At 41.6% G+C, this 20054-nt stretch overlaps 1 protein-coding gene across 7 annotated transcripts in view; it reads left to right on the forward strand.

Annotated features, from left to right (window-relative positions):
* Positions 1-20054, forward strand: part of RTTN (rotatin) — a 186965-nt gene that overhangs the window by 19362 nt on the left and 147549 nt on the right. For 6 of the 7 annotated variants that reach the window (XM_053250104.1, XM_053250107.1, XM_053250106.1 and 3 more), the window contains 7 exons: positions 8713-8803; positions 10530-10644; positions 11299-11449; positions 13071-13236; positions 15644-15819; positions 17639-17754; positions 18643-18813. In XM_053250104.1, the coding sequence (XP_053106079.1) occupies positions 8713-8803; positions 10530-10644; positions 11299-11449; positions 13071-13236; positions 15644-15819; positions 17639-17754; positions 18643-18813 (986 nt within the window). The remainder of the gene's footprint in view (positions 1-8712; positions 8804-10529; positions 10645-11298; positions 11450-13070; positions 13237-15643; positions 15820-17638; positions 17755-18642; positions 18814-20054) is intronic. The other variant, XM_053250105.1, reaches the window with a different exon arrangement.

The raw sequence follows: 20054 nt of genomic DNA on the forward strand, positions 1-20054 counted from the left end.
GTGTTCTCCCAGTTTTCAGTTGTGTGGCAGCAAGGTAGGAGGGAAACCTGAGTAGAAGTGATTGTGTGGAAGCAAGATATGAGGAAAAGCTACCCAGTGCTTCCCTCTTACTTTGCTTCCACACAACCAAAAACTGGGAGCGAACACAGCTCCTATACCCGGCTAGAACACAGGTTTTTGATTGTGTGAATGATCTCATTATGGTGTTTGGCACTGAAGCCTCTAAGACAGACTGGGGGTGAGCTGATGTGATGGTATGGAATGTTTTTTCCCCTTCCTCTACTCTGGGAATAAAGCTGCCAACTTCTGTGAAGGAAGTGGAGGTTGTTTGTTTGACTGGACTTAATGCTCTGGACGTAAGTGTAGACTTGTGGGGCAGACTGAAGACTAGAAAACTATCATGGGAGGTAGGAAATCTTAAGGGACTATAAGCTTAGTGCTACAATAGTTAAAAGGAAACTGAGGTAAGAAAGTTGGAAATAGAGACTAAACTTTGTATGATTTTAAACAAGATAATTCTCTAGAATAGGACTTCTAATACAAAAGATTGTTTCATATTTTAAATCAACAGCTTTACCTTGCAACAGTGACTGCATTCAGACATCACAATAAGCTATGGTTTGCTGTGACAGCAATGCACTAAAAATCCCTCAGGCTTGCACACTCCCCTTTCCTCTTCTTCCCTCACAAGGGTAAGAGAGAGAATGTTTCCTCCTGTGGGTTTAAACAAAGCGTTTTCCAGTTGGATAGGTATACTGGGAAATGTGTTTTGTTGATACCACTGAGATTTGTGAACGAACTGTGGTTGAACAAAGCACATTTCCTTGTATTCAGATGTAATTCATTAAAAAAAATTAAGAAAAAGCTTTCAATCGCTTACCTTTTGTGTGTGAAGGAGGGAGGAAGGTGCAGGGGCATGTGTGAGCCTGAGGACCTTACCTGTGTGTTCTTACCACAATGAATTTGGTGGATCTGAAAGTGATCCGTTGTCATGAGAAATGGGGTTACTGAGCTTGCGCAAGGACCTTCCGGATGGATTAAGTAGCTCATCTCTGGCGCTCCTCCCTGCTGTGCATGTGCTCAGTGTCTTCCTTTACTCGGTAGTCAGGCGCCATTTTGATTCATTTTCTTTTTGACTGCTGATGCGCCCAGACCTTTGGATTTTTGCTCCTCAGTGATAAGAAAGGAGAGCTTTATTTGATTGGATTTGATGGTGTTTTTTGACCTACGGACTGTGAGTTTACTATTGCTTGTTTTCTGTACTTCAGACTAGGCTTGGAATTCTACGGCTTTGCCATTAGAATGGAGGGAGCTGAGAGAAAAAAAGACTACTTTCAAACGTTGCTCTCAGTGTAGAGCAAAATTGCCTTGTACTGATGAACATGACCTGAGCCTGTTGTGTTTGGGTGAACAGCATGTTCCTGCCACTTGTAGGATTTGCAAATCATTTTCAAAAGAAACTTTGAAAAATTGATTGATGTGCGACAAAGCGGCTTTGTATGGCGACGCGCTGAATCCACCAACGCCAAGACCAGAGTTGACATCGATATCTATGTGTTCGGTGCCAAAGTTGACATCAACGGTTTCGATGTCAGAGTCAGGGTCAGCATGCACAGTATAAAACCCTTCCGAGTGACCCAGAAGAGAGAGTCTTCAAAAAGCCAAGAAGCTCCGATGCTGGACATAAGAAACATAAACGGCATCGAGTCACTTCCGACACAGACTCTTCACCTCCAAAGAAACATAGATCGAAGACTCCATATCCATCAAGATTGAAGACTCCCTTGCCCACGTTGATTCATTGTCGATACTGATGGATTCTTCAGCCAACAGCATTGAAGACTTCTGAACTCTCCACTGGCCCATTAATGTGTCCGTTGACATCGGTCATGTTGATGTCAGTATCAATGCTGACTCCGGTACCAAGCACATCTGTATCAATGGCTGATGTCGAACATGGATTGACTGAGAAATTTTCCAGGTTCACCATTGGCAACGGTGCCTCCTCATTCCTACAATCCTCTGACTTTATCTCCAGCTCAGATGCCGGTGAGGTCTCCTCTGATGTTGTTGGACAATACTGATGGTGCCTACTTAGATCAGAACACTGTGAAGTTGCTAATGAGTATGTTGGACTCTGCCACCAGCACTTCTTCTGGCTCCACGTTTCAGGGGTTCCTGAGCAGTGGCTTGGACACATTGATATGGATGCGGGGGGGACTCAGCTGCAAGACTCCATCTTTGTCACCATTTGCAAGTTCTATGACCAGAACAGGGGTTTCCTCTGTCCAACCAGTACAACCTGCCATATCGACAGCCACTCTGTCACCTGCCACCACTGCGACACTGCAGAGGCCATCTTCACAGCCTTTTGTGCCACAAAGGGACCCTCTACATGTGTGTAGTTTTAGACACACAATATCTCCTACAACACAACTGGACTTTGCAGAATTTCAATTATGGAAGGTGCAGCGTATGCTGCAATGCCATATCACACGACAACAACCTGTCTCTGTACAGCAATGTGTGCTGCCTTCTGCCCTCCCACCTCGTTCTACATCTGCTGCGACCATGGGAGTGAGTCAGGGTATTCAGACTACACTCATTCTGGTTGATGTGCCTGTCACATCTGTGGCACTGTCCTTGCCTCAGCGTCCAATAATGTTGCCTCCTGCTGGAGATAGTGCGCATCCGCCGCCTCCTGCATGCCCTGTGTTTGCCTCACTATCGGTTCTGGAGGTGGTTCCTATATAGTCTGACGAATTTCTACCCTGACGAATTTCTACCCCGACTTCCAAGTGCCTAGAGAGTTTGTACCACATCCAAGAGGAGGAGCATGCTTATCTTTTGAAGCATCCTATTCCGAACTCATTAGTAATAGACTGAGCGGCCTCATCTAAATCGGGCCACCATCATTAGACCCCTTCTGATAAAGAGGGTAGAAAGCTGGACTTCTTGGATGCCACGTTTACTCAGCTGTGAGCCTGACTACTCACATTGCCAATTATGCGACCTGCATGATCTGCTACAATTATTGCTTATGGGACTCCTTACAGAAGGAGCTCTTTTCACTGAAACCAGAGGACTATATGTCTAAATATGAGTAAATGCTTAACAAATCAGAACTTACTCGGCTGCTGTCTGGTAAGTTCTAGTATGTTCAAACACTTGGCCGAAACTGAATCTAGGACAATAACCACTGCAATCTCTCTCAGGTGCCATGTCTGGTTGCGTTCATTTATCCTGCAGAATGACATGAGAGATCATATTGAAAATCTGCCATTCAATGGCAAAGGTCTCTTTAGTGAAATAGACTCTATGATGGAGACTTTTTAAAGAAGTCAAAGTTTACAGCTAATAGCTTTTCATCTACTGTGTCAACTACTCAAGGCTTTTCCTGCTACTGGAACGTCAATCGACATCATTCTGGCTTCCGATATCAAGACCGTGAAGATCTTAAGAAACAGTACAAGCCATACCACAAAAAAGGCTTTGGTCAGAAAGGCCCCGTGCTGGAAAAGATGCCTCCAAGCAGTCCATTTGATTCCCAAAATGGTCCACTGCACATACCATCATTGCCTGCTGGAGATTTCAACATTGAACTACTGGCTATCAGTGGCATGTCAGTAATACCACTTCTTTGTCACCCTGTGTCATCAGACTAGCCAGTCATGCTTCAGCATGGCACCAGATAAAATCAGACCGGTGGGTCTTAAGAATGATCAAAACTGGTTAGGCAATCCTGTTCAAAACTTTGCCAAGTTTTGAGGGCATGAAGATAATTCCCACCTTGTGGGAAGAAATATGAACTTTATTGGAGAAGGGAGCGATAGTGCCAGTGCGGCGGACAGACTGGCTGAAGGGATTCTGCTTGCGTTATTTCCTCATCATGAAGCAGATCAGGGTGATTATGGATCTCCGGGGCCTCAATCAATTCACTGGTGCACGCAAGTTTCGTATGATGGCACTGCAAGGAATTCTTCTTCTCCTTGCCAAAGCGTGGCTTGCTATGTTAGATCTCAAAGATTCATATTTTCATATCAAAATTAAACACAACCCCTGGAAGTATTTGCAGTTCACCATAGGAAGCTCAGTATTCCAGTACAGGGTCCTGCCCTTGGGCTTGTCTACTGCACCGAGGATGTTTACCAAATGTATGGCAGCAATTGTAGCTTACTTGCGTACTCAGAGTATTGTCGTGTTCTCTTACCTAGACAACTGGCTCCTGGTACTCCAGGACAGGTCAGAATTGGAGTCCCAGATCCAGTATGTCTTGAGACTGTTTGAGGACTTGGGAGCCCAGGTCAATTGGGCCAAGTCGAAACTACAACCAAAAAGATTGATAGACTACAGTGCAGCAGTGTTGGACATGCTGTTGACGTGAGCATACCTACCGGAGGAACAATATCTTCACATTTGATCTTTGGTGGAGGTGTTCAAAAACCAACCGCTAATAGGCTTGGAGGTTGCTAGGCCTTATGGCCTCTTACAAAGAAGTTTTTTAAGATGTTTTTAAATTTGATGTTTATATTTGTATTTCTATTTTAATTGTTTTTAATGATTTCTGTTTTTTAATTGTAAACCGCCCTGAGCCAGCTTGGAAGGGCGGTATAAAAATCAAACACACACACACACACACACACACACACACACACACACAGCCGTTCTTCATACTCACCTACGTATACGGCAGCCACACTTTTGTTTTCTGCAGTCATTCCTCCCAAGTGTTGACAGTCAGCTGATGCTGCTGGAAATTCTCTTACCTCTACTGAAGTCCTTACGATTGTGGAAAGTGCGGGATAATCTACTTCAAGGCATGTCTTTCAGTCCTCCTACTCCAACAAGGTGCGTGTAACGATCAAGCAGTAATGGCCTTTCTTTTCCTGTAAAGTGTGAACCAGAAGTGTACCTTGTCCTGACTGACAGGCTAGGGATCAAGTCACTCAGCACACGCTGGGCAGGACCTTCAGGGCCATGAGGCAGGAAGTGTGTGCTTTGCAATTCCTTACAATTGTTATAAGTTTGTTTATCTGTAACATAAGAAATGCTAAACCTGTGTCCAAGTCCATCCAGGGTGCTGCAAAAGTCTCTGCAACTAAAAGGGACTTCTAAAGGTTCCTATATCCCTGTTCCTTGCAAATGGGGTGCTTTTTGAAGTTTTCTTGCAACTACTGAACGTTTCTTTTACCTGTAACTAGAAGCTGAGAGAGCCTCAGACGAAAGCCATCTGTAGTATTTTGAATAAAGTTTTTCTCTTTTTGTTCTTTGTATTTTACCTGCCTCTGAGTGGATTTTTAACTCAGGAAAAGGCGTTTTACTCTGGTACAAACACATCTCAAGTTTGATTGCTCAGCAACTCACCAACAGGTTTTCTCACCATGTGGAAGCTGCACGTGGAGAGGTTGTTATACTTTTCCATTGGTAAAGAGAAGGAGAATTTTCCCCGGAATTTCATCCACACCGGGGCGGGGGGTACACTCTGTTAAAAGGTGGGTGTAGTGGCAGTGCTACTGAAGAAGCAGTTTAAGTTTAAAGGAACAGTCTTTGTTGAGCAAACATGGAGGGAATGATTCAGCATTTTTCTTTCCCCTCACATGGGCTTGCTTTGAGACAAAGGCTGGGCTAAATTCACTACAGTGGGTTACAACAGATGCATGCTTGTTGGGGTGGGCAGCACATTGCGGGAGTCATCAAACTCAGGGCTTGTGGACATCACAACAGCGGAAGATGCACATCAACTTCTTGGAGCTGATTGCGGCGCTTCTGGCTTTTAAAGTCTTTTGCGCCCCTAATAAAGGACTCCACAGTACAACTTCAAATGGACAATACTGCAGCGATTGCCTATGTCAGGCATCAGGGAGGCACAATTTCAAGGTCTCTATGTGTGCTAAGCACACAACTGGTTTTATTTCTTAAAATGTGTTCCTGGTGGCCATCTACATCAAGGGTGTGGAGAATGTCTTAATGGATGATTTGATCAGGACATTCGAGAATCAACAGCATCATGAATGGGAGCTCAAGCAGATGTGCCTGGACCTTCTGACCACCATGTGAGGTATCCCCCAGGTGGATAAGTTTGCAACAGAAGAGAACATGAAACTTCTGCGATTCTGTTCCAGAGTGGGCATTGGGCGAGCGTCTCTGGGAGATGCTTTTCACTACAACTGGAACAAGGGTCTACTGTATATGTTCCCTCCACTGTCCCAGGTCAACAGAGCTGTAGGCAAGCTGATACAAGATGATGCAAAAGCTATTTCAGTGATGCCATGGTGGCAATGCCAGATCTGAAAACAAGAGACGGAGGTTGAATAGTGCATCCAGCCCTGCAGATGCTGCGGCTGATGGCATGGAAAGAGTGCTGGACTAGGACCGGGGAGACCTGAGTTCAAATCCCCATTCAGCCATGAAACTAGCTGGGTGACTCTGGGCCAGTCACTTCCTTCTCAGCCTAACCTACTTCACAAGGTTGTTGTGAAAGAGAAACTCAAGTATGTAATACACCGCTCTGGGCTTCTTGGAGGAGGAGCAGGATATAAATGTAGTAGTAGTAGTAGTAGTAGTAGTAGTAGTAAAAAAATAATAATAATGGAAAGTTGGCTATTAAAGAGAATCCTGTTAAACTGTCATAGGCCTTCTACGTGGAAAATTTACACTAGTAAATGAAAATGTTTTTACCTCTCTTCCAAATTTGCTGAAGACCATGGATTTTGACCCATTCAGAGTGTCAACGGATTAGGTCCTACTGTACCTTACCAGTCTGAAAGAATCTGGTCTAGCAGATGTATCCTTATGGGTGCACCTTGCTATTTCAGCTAAGCACAGAGGCTGGTAAGGCAGGGCTGCCTTCTCTCATCCTTGATGGAAATCGTTTTTGCATTGCATCAATAACTTATACCCTCCTATACGTCACTCAGCTGAGCAGTGGAGTCTGTCTCTAGTGCTGGCATCACTAATGGGAACTCCCTTTGAGCCACTACATGAGATGAGTTTGCGTTATTTGATGCTAAAAACCACTTTTCTCATTGCTAAAACTATTGCCCATTGTGTTAGTGAAATGGCTGCTCTAAGGGCGGGGGCACCATGTACACAGTTTCTTCCCAACAAGGTGGTTGTGTACTGATCAGTCTCTTTCTTACCTAAGGTGGTAACAGAATTCCACTTGAATCAAAATATTGTACTTCTTTCATTTTTTCCCCAAGAACCTGAGACGCACCTGGAATGGGCTTTACTTTCATTGGATGTCAGGTGCTACCTTCTCGATTACCTAAAAAGGACAAAAGACATTCAATGTACAAAGCTGCTCTTTGTATTATTTAATGTTGGTGTCGCAACAGAGGCTCTCTCGTTGGTTGGTTGGATTTTCTTAACATTCATTCATTCATTCATTCATTCGATTTCTATACTGCCTTCCAAAAATGGCTGAGAGCAGTTTACACAGATAACTAATAAATAAATAAGACAGATCCCTGTACCCAAAGGGCTCACAATCTAAAAACATACAAGTTACAGAACCGGCAATCTCCAAAAGTGGTGAAAGCTCACTCCACAAGAGTGTATACTACTTCTGCTGCTCACTTATCTGGGCTCAGTTTTAAGGACTTGTGTGCAGCTGCCACTTGGACTACACACATGCCTTTCATAAAGCATTATGCCATAGACCTACGTATGGCTGCTGAAGTCAGATTTGAAAGAGAGGTACTCGAGAGAGTTCTAGAGTAGTGGGTGGAATGGCTGTACTCTCTGCCGTGTCTGGGGGGAAGCTGGTTAGTCACCCATTTCTCATGATGATAATGGACCACTTCCAGATAAACAAGTTGCTTACCTTCTTAACTTATGATCTGGAGGTGATCTGTTGCCCGTCATGAGACCCACCCATACCTCCCCACTGCAGTACTGTAAAACTGGCAGATAACTTACTTGTATGGACATTTGATTGGACACTTCAAGGATTGACTGAACATTAGGCACTCTGCAAGAAACTGAATCAAAATGGCGTCTGACTGCCAAGTAAAGGAAGGCACTGAGCATGTGTATGGCAGGGAGAGGTGCCAGAAAGGATCTGTTTAATCCACCTGGAAGGTCCCTGCGCAGGCACAGTAACCCCGTTTCTCATGACTGACAATGTATTATCTCCAGATCATAAGTTATAAGTAAGCAACCTGATTTTCTGTCTGATTTTGGCCGAAGTTAGAAACAAAAAAACCAAAAGGAGGGGTGTGTTTTTTGTCATTCCAGTCATAATGATCATGTGGAACTGATGGGAAATTTTTATAGCATAATTTTGGTTCAAAAATTATTAGCTTAAAAATCATATAATTTTTGGGATGGCTCTTTCTGAAGATCTGGTATTGCTTGATAGCCTAGGCTATATAGTTACATGTTAAAATTAAAAGCACTGTATTTTTACTTTCTGCTGTTCAGAAATGGAAAAATGCTTAAGGGCAAAGTGCATGCGCATGTGTATACACACACACACACACACACACACACACACACACACACACACACAGACTTCAGAGATGCTTCTTAAATTAGAGTATGTAAACATTTAAAAAATTGAACATTTACAGCATTAGAAACTTTGTGCCAGTTCTAATAGTGAAAAGTACATTTTTTAAAAAAAACACTCAGGACCTTATATTTTTGCCCCTTTACTGTGTATAATGGCACAGAATAAAAATAGCGTTTCATTTCTCCCTTCCCCTCCAGTGAAGCATGGAATGACGTGCTTGAAGTTTTCCACATTTCCTTGGTTATCCCTCACTAAAACAGACAGACATGTTCTTTCATCAAGCGAAAGGTATATGAAAGTAACTACTTTGTTTTCTCCTATAATGAATAATTCATTCTGTTTATAATAATTTATGTTGTCATGGGTTTATTTTGGCAGAATGGAGTGGATTGCAGTGGTACAGATTGCTAACCTTTTTGACAGAACATGGACATCCTTTTGAGTCTTGCCCTAATGGGAGGTAGAATTCTTTTCAGAGTAGTCTTGCTCAAAGGTGCAGAGCCACATTTGTGTGTGTGTGTGTGTGTACACACTCTCTCTCTCTCTCTCTCTCTCTCAATTCCTTTATTACGATCACAGACCAGCTCTCTCTCTATATTTTCCATACTACTTTGTATCCTGTACCACAGGATCTTTTGCACAAGATCTAGCTTTATCCTTTTGGGTTCCAGTAAGGTGTATCCAAAAGTTATCTTCCTCTGAAAGGAGAATTCCTTAATCCAGAGGATGGAAACCTTGAAATGCAATTTGTTGGTTCAGCAGAAGACTTGTGCATATGCTTAAATTTCTCCCACTGAACTCAGTAGAACTTAGCATTTAACTTTGTCTGAATCATGCGTCATTTTAACTACATTGTAAGGAGCAATATGGGCATGTACTACCATTCTGTCTCTCATCTGCACCACCTGTGGCAGCACAACTAGATCCAGTTATAAAATTCAAATAAATGGTAATTTGCTTCAAGTGAGTTGGCTTAGAAACACTGTGTAAGGCAGGAGTATGTTACTTGGAAGCAAATCCCATTGATTTTATGTTTTTAAAGGTCTATTAAATAATTTTGAAAGAGCATGTGTAGAAATTATGGCAAATTGCTGAGAGCTGTTAAACTGTATTTTAGTGCAGGTGTTTTGTTTTTAATTTGATGGAATTCTCAACTTTTTCATTTTGAGGCCTCCAAAAAGGTTAATTGAGAACTTTAAAAAAATATTCTTTTTTGCCACAAGTTGTATATAACTAGATAAACGTATGTTGGTTTCATGTAAATATAAAACTCTACTTTTATGTTAGGGAGATAAAGTATGTATGTGTAAATGATGCGGTTAGACAATCTGAATATGTGCATGTTTGTGGTATGGTTTTAGCACAATTCTAATGCCTCAGTAAAACAAAGAGCGTGCACACACAAGGAGCAGAGCACTATGACTTCACTTGAGGTCATTGGGCCATAATGGTTGATAGCCTGGGCCCTTTCCCAAGAAGGCCTAGGAGCATAGGTATGATTGAACAAGGAAGAGAGGACAGATATCTCTGGGCTCTGGAGGAAGGCCTGTCAGCTGAGCGACAGTTGGGTTTCCACTCTTCCCTTCCCACTCCTCTAAAGAAAAAGGTGGGTGTAGGAGAGGGGCAAAGACACATCTTCACTCCTTGTCCCAGGGCCTATGGAGAGGCCCATCAGCAATGGCAAGCAAAGGTATCACAGACTGACAGTAGCTGGGAAGTTGTGGCTTTTTCTTTCAAATGCAAATGCCGTCAGAACTGTTTCTGCTGTGTTAAGTTACTTCAAATGGCTTTGGTTGTTTAGGGTTTTATGGAATTATTCGAGAAGGCTCTATTACCTGTCTTTATGCACATTTACACACCTGTTTGTTAGTTAAAGTACAAACATCACCAAGATTTAGGAATACAGGGATTTAGTCAAATAGTTTTAACCTATGTCACTGATACAATCAAAAGAGCTGATTAGTACAGCTTTTCCAAGCAAGCCCCAAATACCATGTGTGTTTTTTTTTTAAAGTTCACTGAGAAGTAAAGATAATAGATTAATTTGGAACACCTGTGAGCTTCTACAAGATGTTATTATGCAAGATTTTCCTGCTGAGATTTTCCTTCAAAGACCGAAGATTGTACAGGTTAGTAATGCTTCAAATTTATGTTTTAGGAGCTTGAGCTGGTTTCATATTACTTGCTTCGAGCTCTCTACTCTTTACACAAGGTTTTGTAAAATGTGCCCTTGAGGCAGCATTTTCACAAGCTGCTGTGATCTGAAAAATATCCCAGAGACAGAGGTGGTTGTCTGAAACATACTCCAAACCACTTAAAGTAATTCTTGTTAACTACATGGATCCGCTGTCTTTTAATACCTAGTTTATCACTTAGAGAAGTAAATCTTCCATATTGCCTCTTATAAAGAATGAAGCTCTGCAATTTCCTGGTTTGAAACAAGTAGGATATCTTTCCTAAACAATGTATGGGTCACTTCTGTATGAAACGGAACAAAAATATGTATTCTGATCGAGCTCTGGCTGCCTGTTCTCATAACTATCTGGAAAATGCATTGGTTGCCAGAGCAAGTTGTTAAAATCAGAACTGAGGAATAAAACTGTGTAGCTGTATTGGATATATTTGTGCATATTTAAATAGTATTGATCATATGGCAGGTATGTATGCACGTTCCTCTCAAAATTATTTCTCTAATTCCATGCACAATATAGACATCATAGTATTATGACAGTGCATATATGTTTTGGCTATGTCTCGTGACTGAATATTCTTGTTTACCACAGAGTCTTCTTTTGCTAACAACTCTGGCTTTTGGGAGAGATGGGCAACACCGCTTGGCTTTACAGGCTATCTTATGTTTGCAGCAGTTATGTGTCTTATTAAGGAACAGACTTAACTTTCTTAGAGACCCAAGCTTTGTCTCAAGTGAAACAGGTTTGTACAGTTAAGTTAGAATAAGCTGTCTCTTCATTAGCTGTTGATCAAATCGTTTGTTTCCCACTTTTTAAGTGGGAAGGACAAGGTGTGTTCAGCCCTCATGTCTTTGCAGAGGGGATGTAAAGGAAGGGAAATGGGTGCTGAGGCTTTTGGTCCAGCTTTCCTGCTCCCTGTTTTGGAGCCTCTTTGTTCTGAAGCATAGCTGTTTGTTTACCTAAGAACATCAGAGCAGCTGTTGGTTCAAACCAAAGTTGCATCTGTGTCTTTTTCCTGAGTGGCCAATTGGATACTTCTGGGAAGCCCACAAGCTGGGGAAGGAAGGTACTAGCCTTCACAACTGCTATAATGTCCTGAGTGGTAGACCTAACTGCTTTTAAAAACCTAATTTAGTGCTGCTGCCACATCCTGTGATAGCAATTTCCATAAATTAACTATATGTTGTAGAAGATGTACTCTTTACATCAATCCCGAATCTCCTGCCAATCAATTTCATTGGATAGTCTTAAGTTTTGTAACTTTTTTCCTATAGAACATGAAACTTTAAACTTTAAATGAAGTGGATGGTAAATAGTCTGCTTTACAATGAAATAGCAAAAAAGGAACAGTACATTACCAGCAGCAGTAATGTTTTTAGACATTCTAGTCCCATTGTTATTGGGAAACCAAAATATCTGTTTGCAGGATGTAACATGGCATGTCAGCCTCAAGAGAGAGCCTGTGCATCTAGTACTGGTATACAATTATACTAAGAAAAAGGAACAAGGGGGCTGTTGATGGGCAAGGAGAACAGTGAGAGTTTTTTGTTTACTTGCCTTGTATAGGAAGCTACAATAGCTGCTGTAGTAAGACCTCTGTTTGCAGCACCGCAATGTTAGGCTTGGTCATACATGGTTATGTTTAATGCTTTCCATGGATACAGAAGGAATAAGTCTGAATATGAAGCCCAATAGGAAGTTGCCTTATACTGATTCTTACCATTAGTCCTTATAGCTCAGTACTGTCTGTACTAGATGGCAGCGGCTCTCCAAGGTTTTAGGCAGGAGTATTTCCCAGCCCTAACTGGAGATGCCAGGAATCGAATCTTGGATCTTCTGTATGCAAGGCAGATGCTCTACCACTGAGTTATCGCCCTGTTCCCTAAGGGGAATATCTTAGTACAGGTGTTGCTCACACGTCACCCATCCAAATGCAAACCAAGGCAGACCCTGCTTAGCAAAGGAGGCAGTTCATACTCACTACTGCAAGACTGTCTCTCCAGCTCAGTTGACAGCAAAATTGATTGGCTTCTCCTTAGCATACTTGTTACCATTCTCCCCCCACCCCATTGAATTCTCTCGTTGTGAAAGTTATATGAAAAGTAGCAAATTTTAAACTATTCAGGCTAAATTTCTAGTAAAAGACAACTGAGGCTTGCATGTGTGTGCACACACTTGTGCATGCCCTGAAGTCCAGTCTGAACTTTGTACTAATTCATATTTTATTATTTTTGTGCAGCAGAATAATAATTTTGAAGTATCTTTTATTATTTTATTATTTGAAAACCAGTATTTTCCCCCTAGTAGCCACATTCTTGAGGTTGGCAGGAGTTTGATAAATATGCAGTTCTGTTGTATGTAAGGTGCAGTTTCCCAGAATTCCTCAGTGTCCTACTGCCAAGAAGCCAGAAGAGTCTCTCATTCTCGAAATCCATCCCCTGGGAGTAGCAGTCCTCGACCATCTGTCATAGGGCGTACGGGTCAGCGTCCCAGAGGTGATGGCCAAGACTGGGATGCAGTATCTTCTAGGTGAGAAAGGCAGAGGTGGTATTCCTTACACATTCATGTAATCATTAAATTATATAAGTGTGTTCACCTACTACACACACACACACACACACACACACACACACACACACACACACACACGAGCTTCTGTATTTTAAATATGTTGCTACATGGTTGCAGAGTTAAGCTTGAAACCTTAAAGCTATTGTCGCAGTATGTCAGTCTTTTATATTCTCTCTCTTTCTTTCAAATTTGTAGACTGCCCCAAACTTCTGTGTCTGGGAGGTTTACAACAATATAAAACAAATTAAGATAAAAATAAAAACCTTAAAACAAAAACCACAATCCAGTTAAAAGGTTTGGGTGAAAAACAAGTCTTTAAGGACTTTAAAAAAGTTTTCAGAGAGGGGGAGGCTCATATTTCAACAGGGAGTGCATTCCAGAGTCTTGGAGCAGCAACAGAGAAAGCCCTTCCCTGTGTAGCCACCAGGTATGCTGGTGGCAACTGAAGATGAACCTCTCCAGATGATCTCAGTGGTCAGTGGGGCTCATAGCAAAGAAGACATTCTCTTAAATACCCAGGGGCTAAGCTGTTTAGGGCTTTATAGGTTATAACCAGCACCGTGTATTTTGTCCGGACTCTTACCAGTATGAGGCTGCATGGTAGACACTAACTTTCACTACCTGACTTATTAAAAATAAAATAAAAATTTTATTAGAACAAAATTTACAGTGCAGAACAAAATTGATCCAAACACAAACAGCAAAACACCATACAACAAACCCCGATTCATCAGTCCATCTACACTCTAATATAGTCTGGGTTAAGAAAATAACCATAATTCTCCCAATGGGTGTAAAGAATGAAATCTGACCAGATTACATAAAAAGAGTTATTTGTGTTCTGGTATGCATGGGACCAGTGTTCCCTCTAAGGCATGCGCACGTGTGTGTGCTCACAAGTTTTTTGATGTTAATTTTAGATCCCACTCAGGTTGAATCAGGAAGGCCCCATTCTGAACGTACGTGCGCACATACTGTCTTGATAATGCCACTCAGAACAAAATCATTCTGCACACAGATGGAAAAAATTAGAAAACTGCGTGGGACCTGATGTGATAGCTCTGCCTGTGCAAAGAGATACAGGAGTGGAGCTATCTCCCCTCTTGGAGAGCACGGGAAAGCTTGCAACATAATATTATATATAGGGGGTATATATGCTGAACCTCATGTCAGAAACTTACTCATGCATCTGTACCTTAAAGCTTCTTGTGTTTAGGGTGGCAGCTTTGGTTGAAATTTGAGTCCCATATTGGGGCTATAGCTTTGTCTCTTGTTCCTGATACTTTCTACTTATTGTTTGCAGTGATTACAAGCTGTATGGGCAAGGCTTTTTGTTAAAAGGAGGCTGGGCTATATACAAGTTATGGCTCCGCTCATATCCAGCATGTTATGCATCACCATGGTGTTCTGGGAGGATTGCAGCACAAAGCCTTGTTGAGGGAAAGAGAAGTAGAAAATATGTAGAACTACAATAAGCATCTAACAGATTTGGGCTCCATATAAGAATCTTCCAAACTAAATTTATTTAACCTTGTATTTCTATCCCACAACATGATGCATTGCCCTCAAAGTGCAAAAACAATTTAAAATAGTATAAAGAGAAAATCAAAACCACTTTAAGAATATGGTAAAAACTGGCGCAAAATAAAATATGGCCCAAACTGTTTAAGGCTTTATAGGTGGAATTGGACCTGGAAACAAGCGGAGCTGAAAATTTCTCCACATGAGATTCCTCACACCAGCTTGGCTGCAGCTTTCTGCATCAGGGGGTTATTTGTACATGGCTTCATGCTGCGGGGTAAACGTTGAGTGATGCCACTTTGAATTACAGTCACGGCGTTGAGGGAAGCAGCCCCTCACCTCTGCTCTCGGATTTTGTTTTGATGCAAGTTCACATCGCATGCCTCCGTGTTTTCCTTCTAGCCAATGGAAGAGGGAGAGATTTCTAAAGATCTATATCTGCATTTCTAAAGAGTATCCTTATCATGCTAATGATTCTTCATCAGTGCCTCTCCCTATTTACTCCAACAAAAGTAGCTTAAAACCAGCACTTTAAAAACCCAGAAGTACATTGAGATAAACTAGAATTCAGGAGACAAAGCCCGATTTGTGTGTGGAGTGCTTCCAAGGATCTCGAAGGGACTTTGGGATAAGTTTGGCTGGTTTGTGAAAGCACGCCCTCTCTTCTGAAGGAGATTCGAGGTAACAGCCCTGTCTGTAAAACCTCCTGCTGAAGTTTCCAAATCCTTTCCAAGGAAGACCATGTGTACAGTATTGCAGTAGTTTTAGCTGTGAGCAAAGTATCTGTACTGATGGCCAGGTCTTCTGTCTTGTACACTGATATAATTGTGTTTTTCTTTTTTAGTGGAAGCATTTCTCATGCAAATTCCAGAGCCTCTATTCACTCACCTTTGGATATAGGTCACATTGACCTGCCAGAACTGGAAAATGAGGACAGTTTAGAATTGCAGTTCCAACAGCTTAGTCTTCCTCAGTTCTGTGTAGCCATCTTGGAATATGCAGTACCTCTTCTAAGAACAGGTAATTAAAAGAATTTTCCCTCTCTCACTTGGAGTAGACCAGTGAGAAAAATTCTTTAAAATTCTTTCACAGGCTTTGATGTATTTATAAGCATTAGAATATCTTAAAATGCACATGTTGTGAAGACACTGTTGAAATGCTCTGTAGCTATGCATGAAAAAGACACACAGCATGTGAACGTAGTTGACCACAATGAACGTATAAGCATTCGGTGAGCTTTTGTCAGAAACCAAAGGATCTCATTTTTCTAACCAACCGTCTAGCCTTAATGCAAGCAGACCATTTGGATATGAATTTGGCAGAGTGGGGGGCATGTATCTGGGTGAGAAACTAATATATGGCTTTGGGAAAATTACTTGTGTCTTGTCCACACTTGTTTACCTCTTGTAAAATGGATGCTGCAACAACAAACGAGGGGTCAGACAAATGGCTTGATGTTCAGAGTCCTCTTTTGCCTTGTACTCAGTTTGTGTTCTTGGGCTAGCCTCTGTCTAGTCCAGCATCCTGGCTCACTCAGTGGCCAGCCAAAAGCTGCTGAGAAATTTTTCCTCCTGTTTGTCCCTGGCAGCTGAGGGTGCTCTGAAGTAGAGATGAGCACGGGATAATTTTTGCTATTGACAAAGCTGGGGTTGAGCAGGTAGGCAGTAGTTTGGGTAGGTGGAGATAAGAGATGAGATACGGGCTATTTGCATTCCGTTCTGAGCTCGGAACAGAATGCAAATCTTATCTTATCTCCACATACACAAAGTATCTCCTGCTTGTTCAACCCAGCTTTGTCAATGGAAGCCCCTGCCATCAACCATGATAGCTAAACCAAGCTTCCATGTTCAGAATAGGGATGTGCAGAAGGTTCTGATCTCAGAATGTTCCGCCTCAGAACAGGCCATTTTGAGTGTTCCAAGCTCGGAACAGAGCACCCTTCAAATGAAGGACTTGTTCCAAGCTCAGAAAGGAACAACCAAGTTCTGAGGCGGAGTATTCATTTTTGAACTCCAAATTAGCGCTATTCTGGCCTCTGCTCATGTGTGGCAGCCATTTGCATGGTGGTGCTGAACATGCAAATGGTTACTGCACATGTGCAGAGGCCAGAATGGTGCTATTTTGGAGTCAAAAATGAACACTCAGGAACACTCGAAACATTCCGCCTTGGAGTGGAGTGGTTCCGTTCCGAGCTCGGAACAGGCCCTTCATTTGAAGGGTGTTCTGTTTCAAGCTTGGGACATTCAAAACGGCCCAGTTGGAATGTTCTGTACATCCCTACTCTGAACATGGAAGCTTGGTTTAGCTACCATGGCTGATGGCAGAGGCTTCCATTGACAAAGCTGGGGTTAAGCAGGTAGGAGGTACTTTTGGGTAGGTGAGATACGAGAAGGTATAATGGGTGAACACTATAATTCTGGAGGTGTCAGCTGCCTCCTGCTTCCAGGATGGAATGTGGCTAACTTTCAAAGTAATATGATTGGCTGGTTGGCTTTGTTGTAGTGATACTCATTAGCTGCCATGTAAAGAGTTGTCTTGGGTACAAAGAATTAAAGATTATGGCGAACTGGAGGGATTCCCCTAGTAACTTCAGTGGCTTGGCTATCTAGTCAGTCAGCTGTCAAAGCACTCATATTTTTGGGAATAATAATTATTACTTCAGAATTATTTGGGGATGTTAAGCTAGTGAGATTTGATACTAAGCAACTTGTATAAGGAAGTGAAATTTGCAGATTTCTGACTTCCAGTACATCCAGTTTTAAGGTTTTGTTATCCATTCATTGTATTGTAACAGTGAGGAATATGATTGTTTTAATATCCTTCTAATGTAAATTCTCAGGAAGCAAAAGAGTGACCATACAAGTTCTTGAGTTGCTTGCCGAAGACCTGTTACTTACTACTGATGCCGTGTCTGAAAATGTTTGGGAAGACAGCAGTCTCTTTGGGCTGGAACTTGTGAGAAAATCGAGTTTCTTGTCTTTTAGATGTTTCTAGTGCTATTTAATAGCTTGCTGCTGTAACACTAGGTCAGAAATTGCTGCATGTATGCTATCAAAACTTCTACCCCATCTCATCTAAGGAAATAGCAGACAATAACTCTTTAATAATGCCCAAATATCTAGTTTTCTATTATGACATTTGTTTAAAAAAATATGAGTAGAATGCCCATTAAATGTCATAGGGGTGTGTGTGGGGTGGTGGTGGTAGGATTCTGCCCTCTCCTATTACACCGATACCTGCCACAGATCCTCCCATATCTCTTGGCTAACATCAAACCTATGTAGCTGACTTGCACTGAGTCAGTATTGCCTGGCAGCAGCTCTTTGGGGTTTCAGATAGGGGTCTCCCAGCCCACCTGGGGATGCCAGGGATTGACTCTGGAACCTTTTACATGCAAAGCATGAGCTCTACGCATGTTCCCCGACACCAATAAGGTCACTAATTCATAAGAATGCGCTTCTTAACTTGACTTTGAAAAGCTGATAACATGGAGCTTATTTGAACCTCTTTAGACATAGGTTTCAATAACTGGACATCGCTCTGAGAGAACTCAGAGATGTAGCACCCATAGACTTGACTGTTGAGCTGACCAAAGTGGCTTTATTTCTGAATTACTTCCATATCTGTATTTGTATACCTCAGAATTACCCATTTTTGTGGCATGAGGATACAGTTGAAAAAAGTCCTATTTGGTAAAAATAAAGCATATACATGCGCGCGTGTGTGTGTGTTTTAAAGGAAGAAAACTAGAGGTGTTCCTATGAGTACCTAATTATTGACTGGGTGTATTCCTGGCATTTTCTATTCATGAATATTGATTCATTGTTTCCTTTCAATTTGCAGAAGGAAAAGTTGCTTGGAGTCCTGGAGTCATTAGGTGAAACTATGTCCTACCACAAAAATAACACAAGTTCAGAGCAGCCGGACCTGGTGATGATGCACCACCGAATGGCGTTTGTTAGTGTTTCGCTTTTCACAGTTCGATTGTTGCAAACTCTTCTTCCTGTAGAAAAGGTGACTCACTGCTTTTCCTATACATTAATGGCTGCCTTACAAAGCAAGCGTATGATTTTAAAAAGTACCTTTTAATGTGTTTGTTGCCTTACTGAATTAAAAAAACAAACAACCCCATACATTTGATGTCAGCTGGATTGTATCCCAGCAATTCTTTTGAGTATTATGCTATTTCCTTCTTTTAGAAAATATTTTGTCTACTTGTCTGTTTTCTTGCTTCTCCAATAACCATCCTCCAGCGGGGGACAGTAAGTGTGTGCACATCTGATAACTGTATGTATACAAATATCAAAATAAATGAAAACTGTAATTAATATAATGTTTCCTTGTAGATGGGATTTATTTTTTATTAAAGTGCATTGTTTCAGATTAAAATGAATTCCAGGAAGCTGGTCTATATTTGGATTACAGCAGTGGCTGCTGTTTCAGTAGCTTAGGAAATGCTGGTTTTATTTCGTTCCTGGAAAACCTTGTACATCAACATATAGCTTATCTCACTGGTTGTGTCCCCACATATGCTGTCATGTTCCATGGCAGAAGATAGGTGGGATGTAAACGTTATAAATAAATACATGCATGCGTGATGTTTTCAGCAGGTGGCTTGGTGCTTTCATTACAAGTATGTAGCTCTAAATGTTCAGTTTGAATAACTCATCACTGGGCTTGCAGTTACATCTGCCAAAGTAAATCTCTGTTAGAGTTTGCCATATGCAGGTAACATGATGCAGCTTCTGTAATTCCAGCTGTGTGTTGTTGCAGCCTTCTGATGGCCACAAAGTATAGAAATATAGATTTAGTGTGTGATCTGCCATCTGGTGGTTAAAGAGAAAAATGTTACATGTTAATCTAAAAGAGGTTTAGGGCTATTTAACATACTGTTTTTCGTAGAGCCATAATTTCCATAATAGGATAAAAAGAAAAAGTGGGCCTTGATTTCTGTTACAGCCATGAGCTTCTGATCTTGTAGCTGCATTAGCACAACAGAGACACTGGCAATCACACTGTGTGTCCTATCCTAAACAGTTGGTGTATGGGTCTACGTGTCATAATCATAATTTGTTTGCTTCTAAAATTTATAAAATGTGTTTCCTTCCTCACAGAAGGCCAAAGCTAATAGCAGCAACATAAGTGCATAGGAACTATTTCAGTAAAATAATCTTTAAACCAACTCAGTGTTATAACACTATGTAAACCCAAAGAAAGTAGAAAGTAATGTTAGATCTACAAATACCTAGCACAGA

Source organism: Hemicordylus capensis, chromosome 4 (genome assembly GCF_027244095.1).
Source record: "Hemicordylus capensis ecotype Gifberg chromosome 4, rHemCap1.1.pri, whole genome shotgun sequence".
NCBI classification, from domain to species: Eukaryota; Metazoa; Chordata; class Lepidosauria; order Squamata; family Cordylidae; genus Hemicordylus; species Hemicordylus capensis.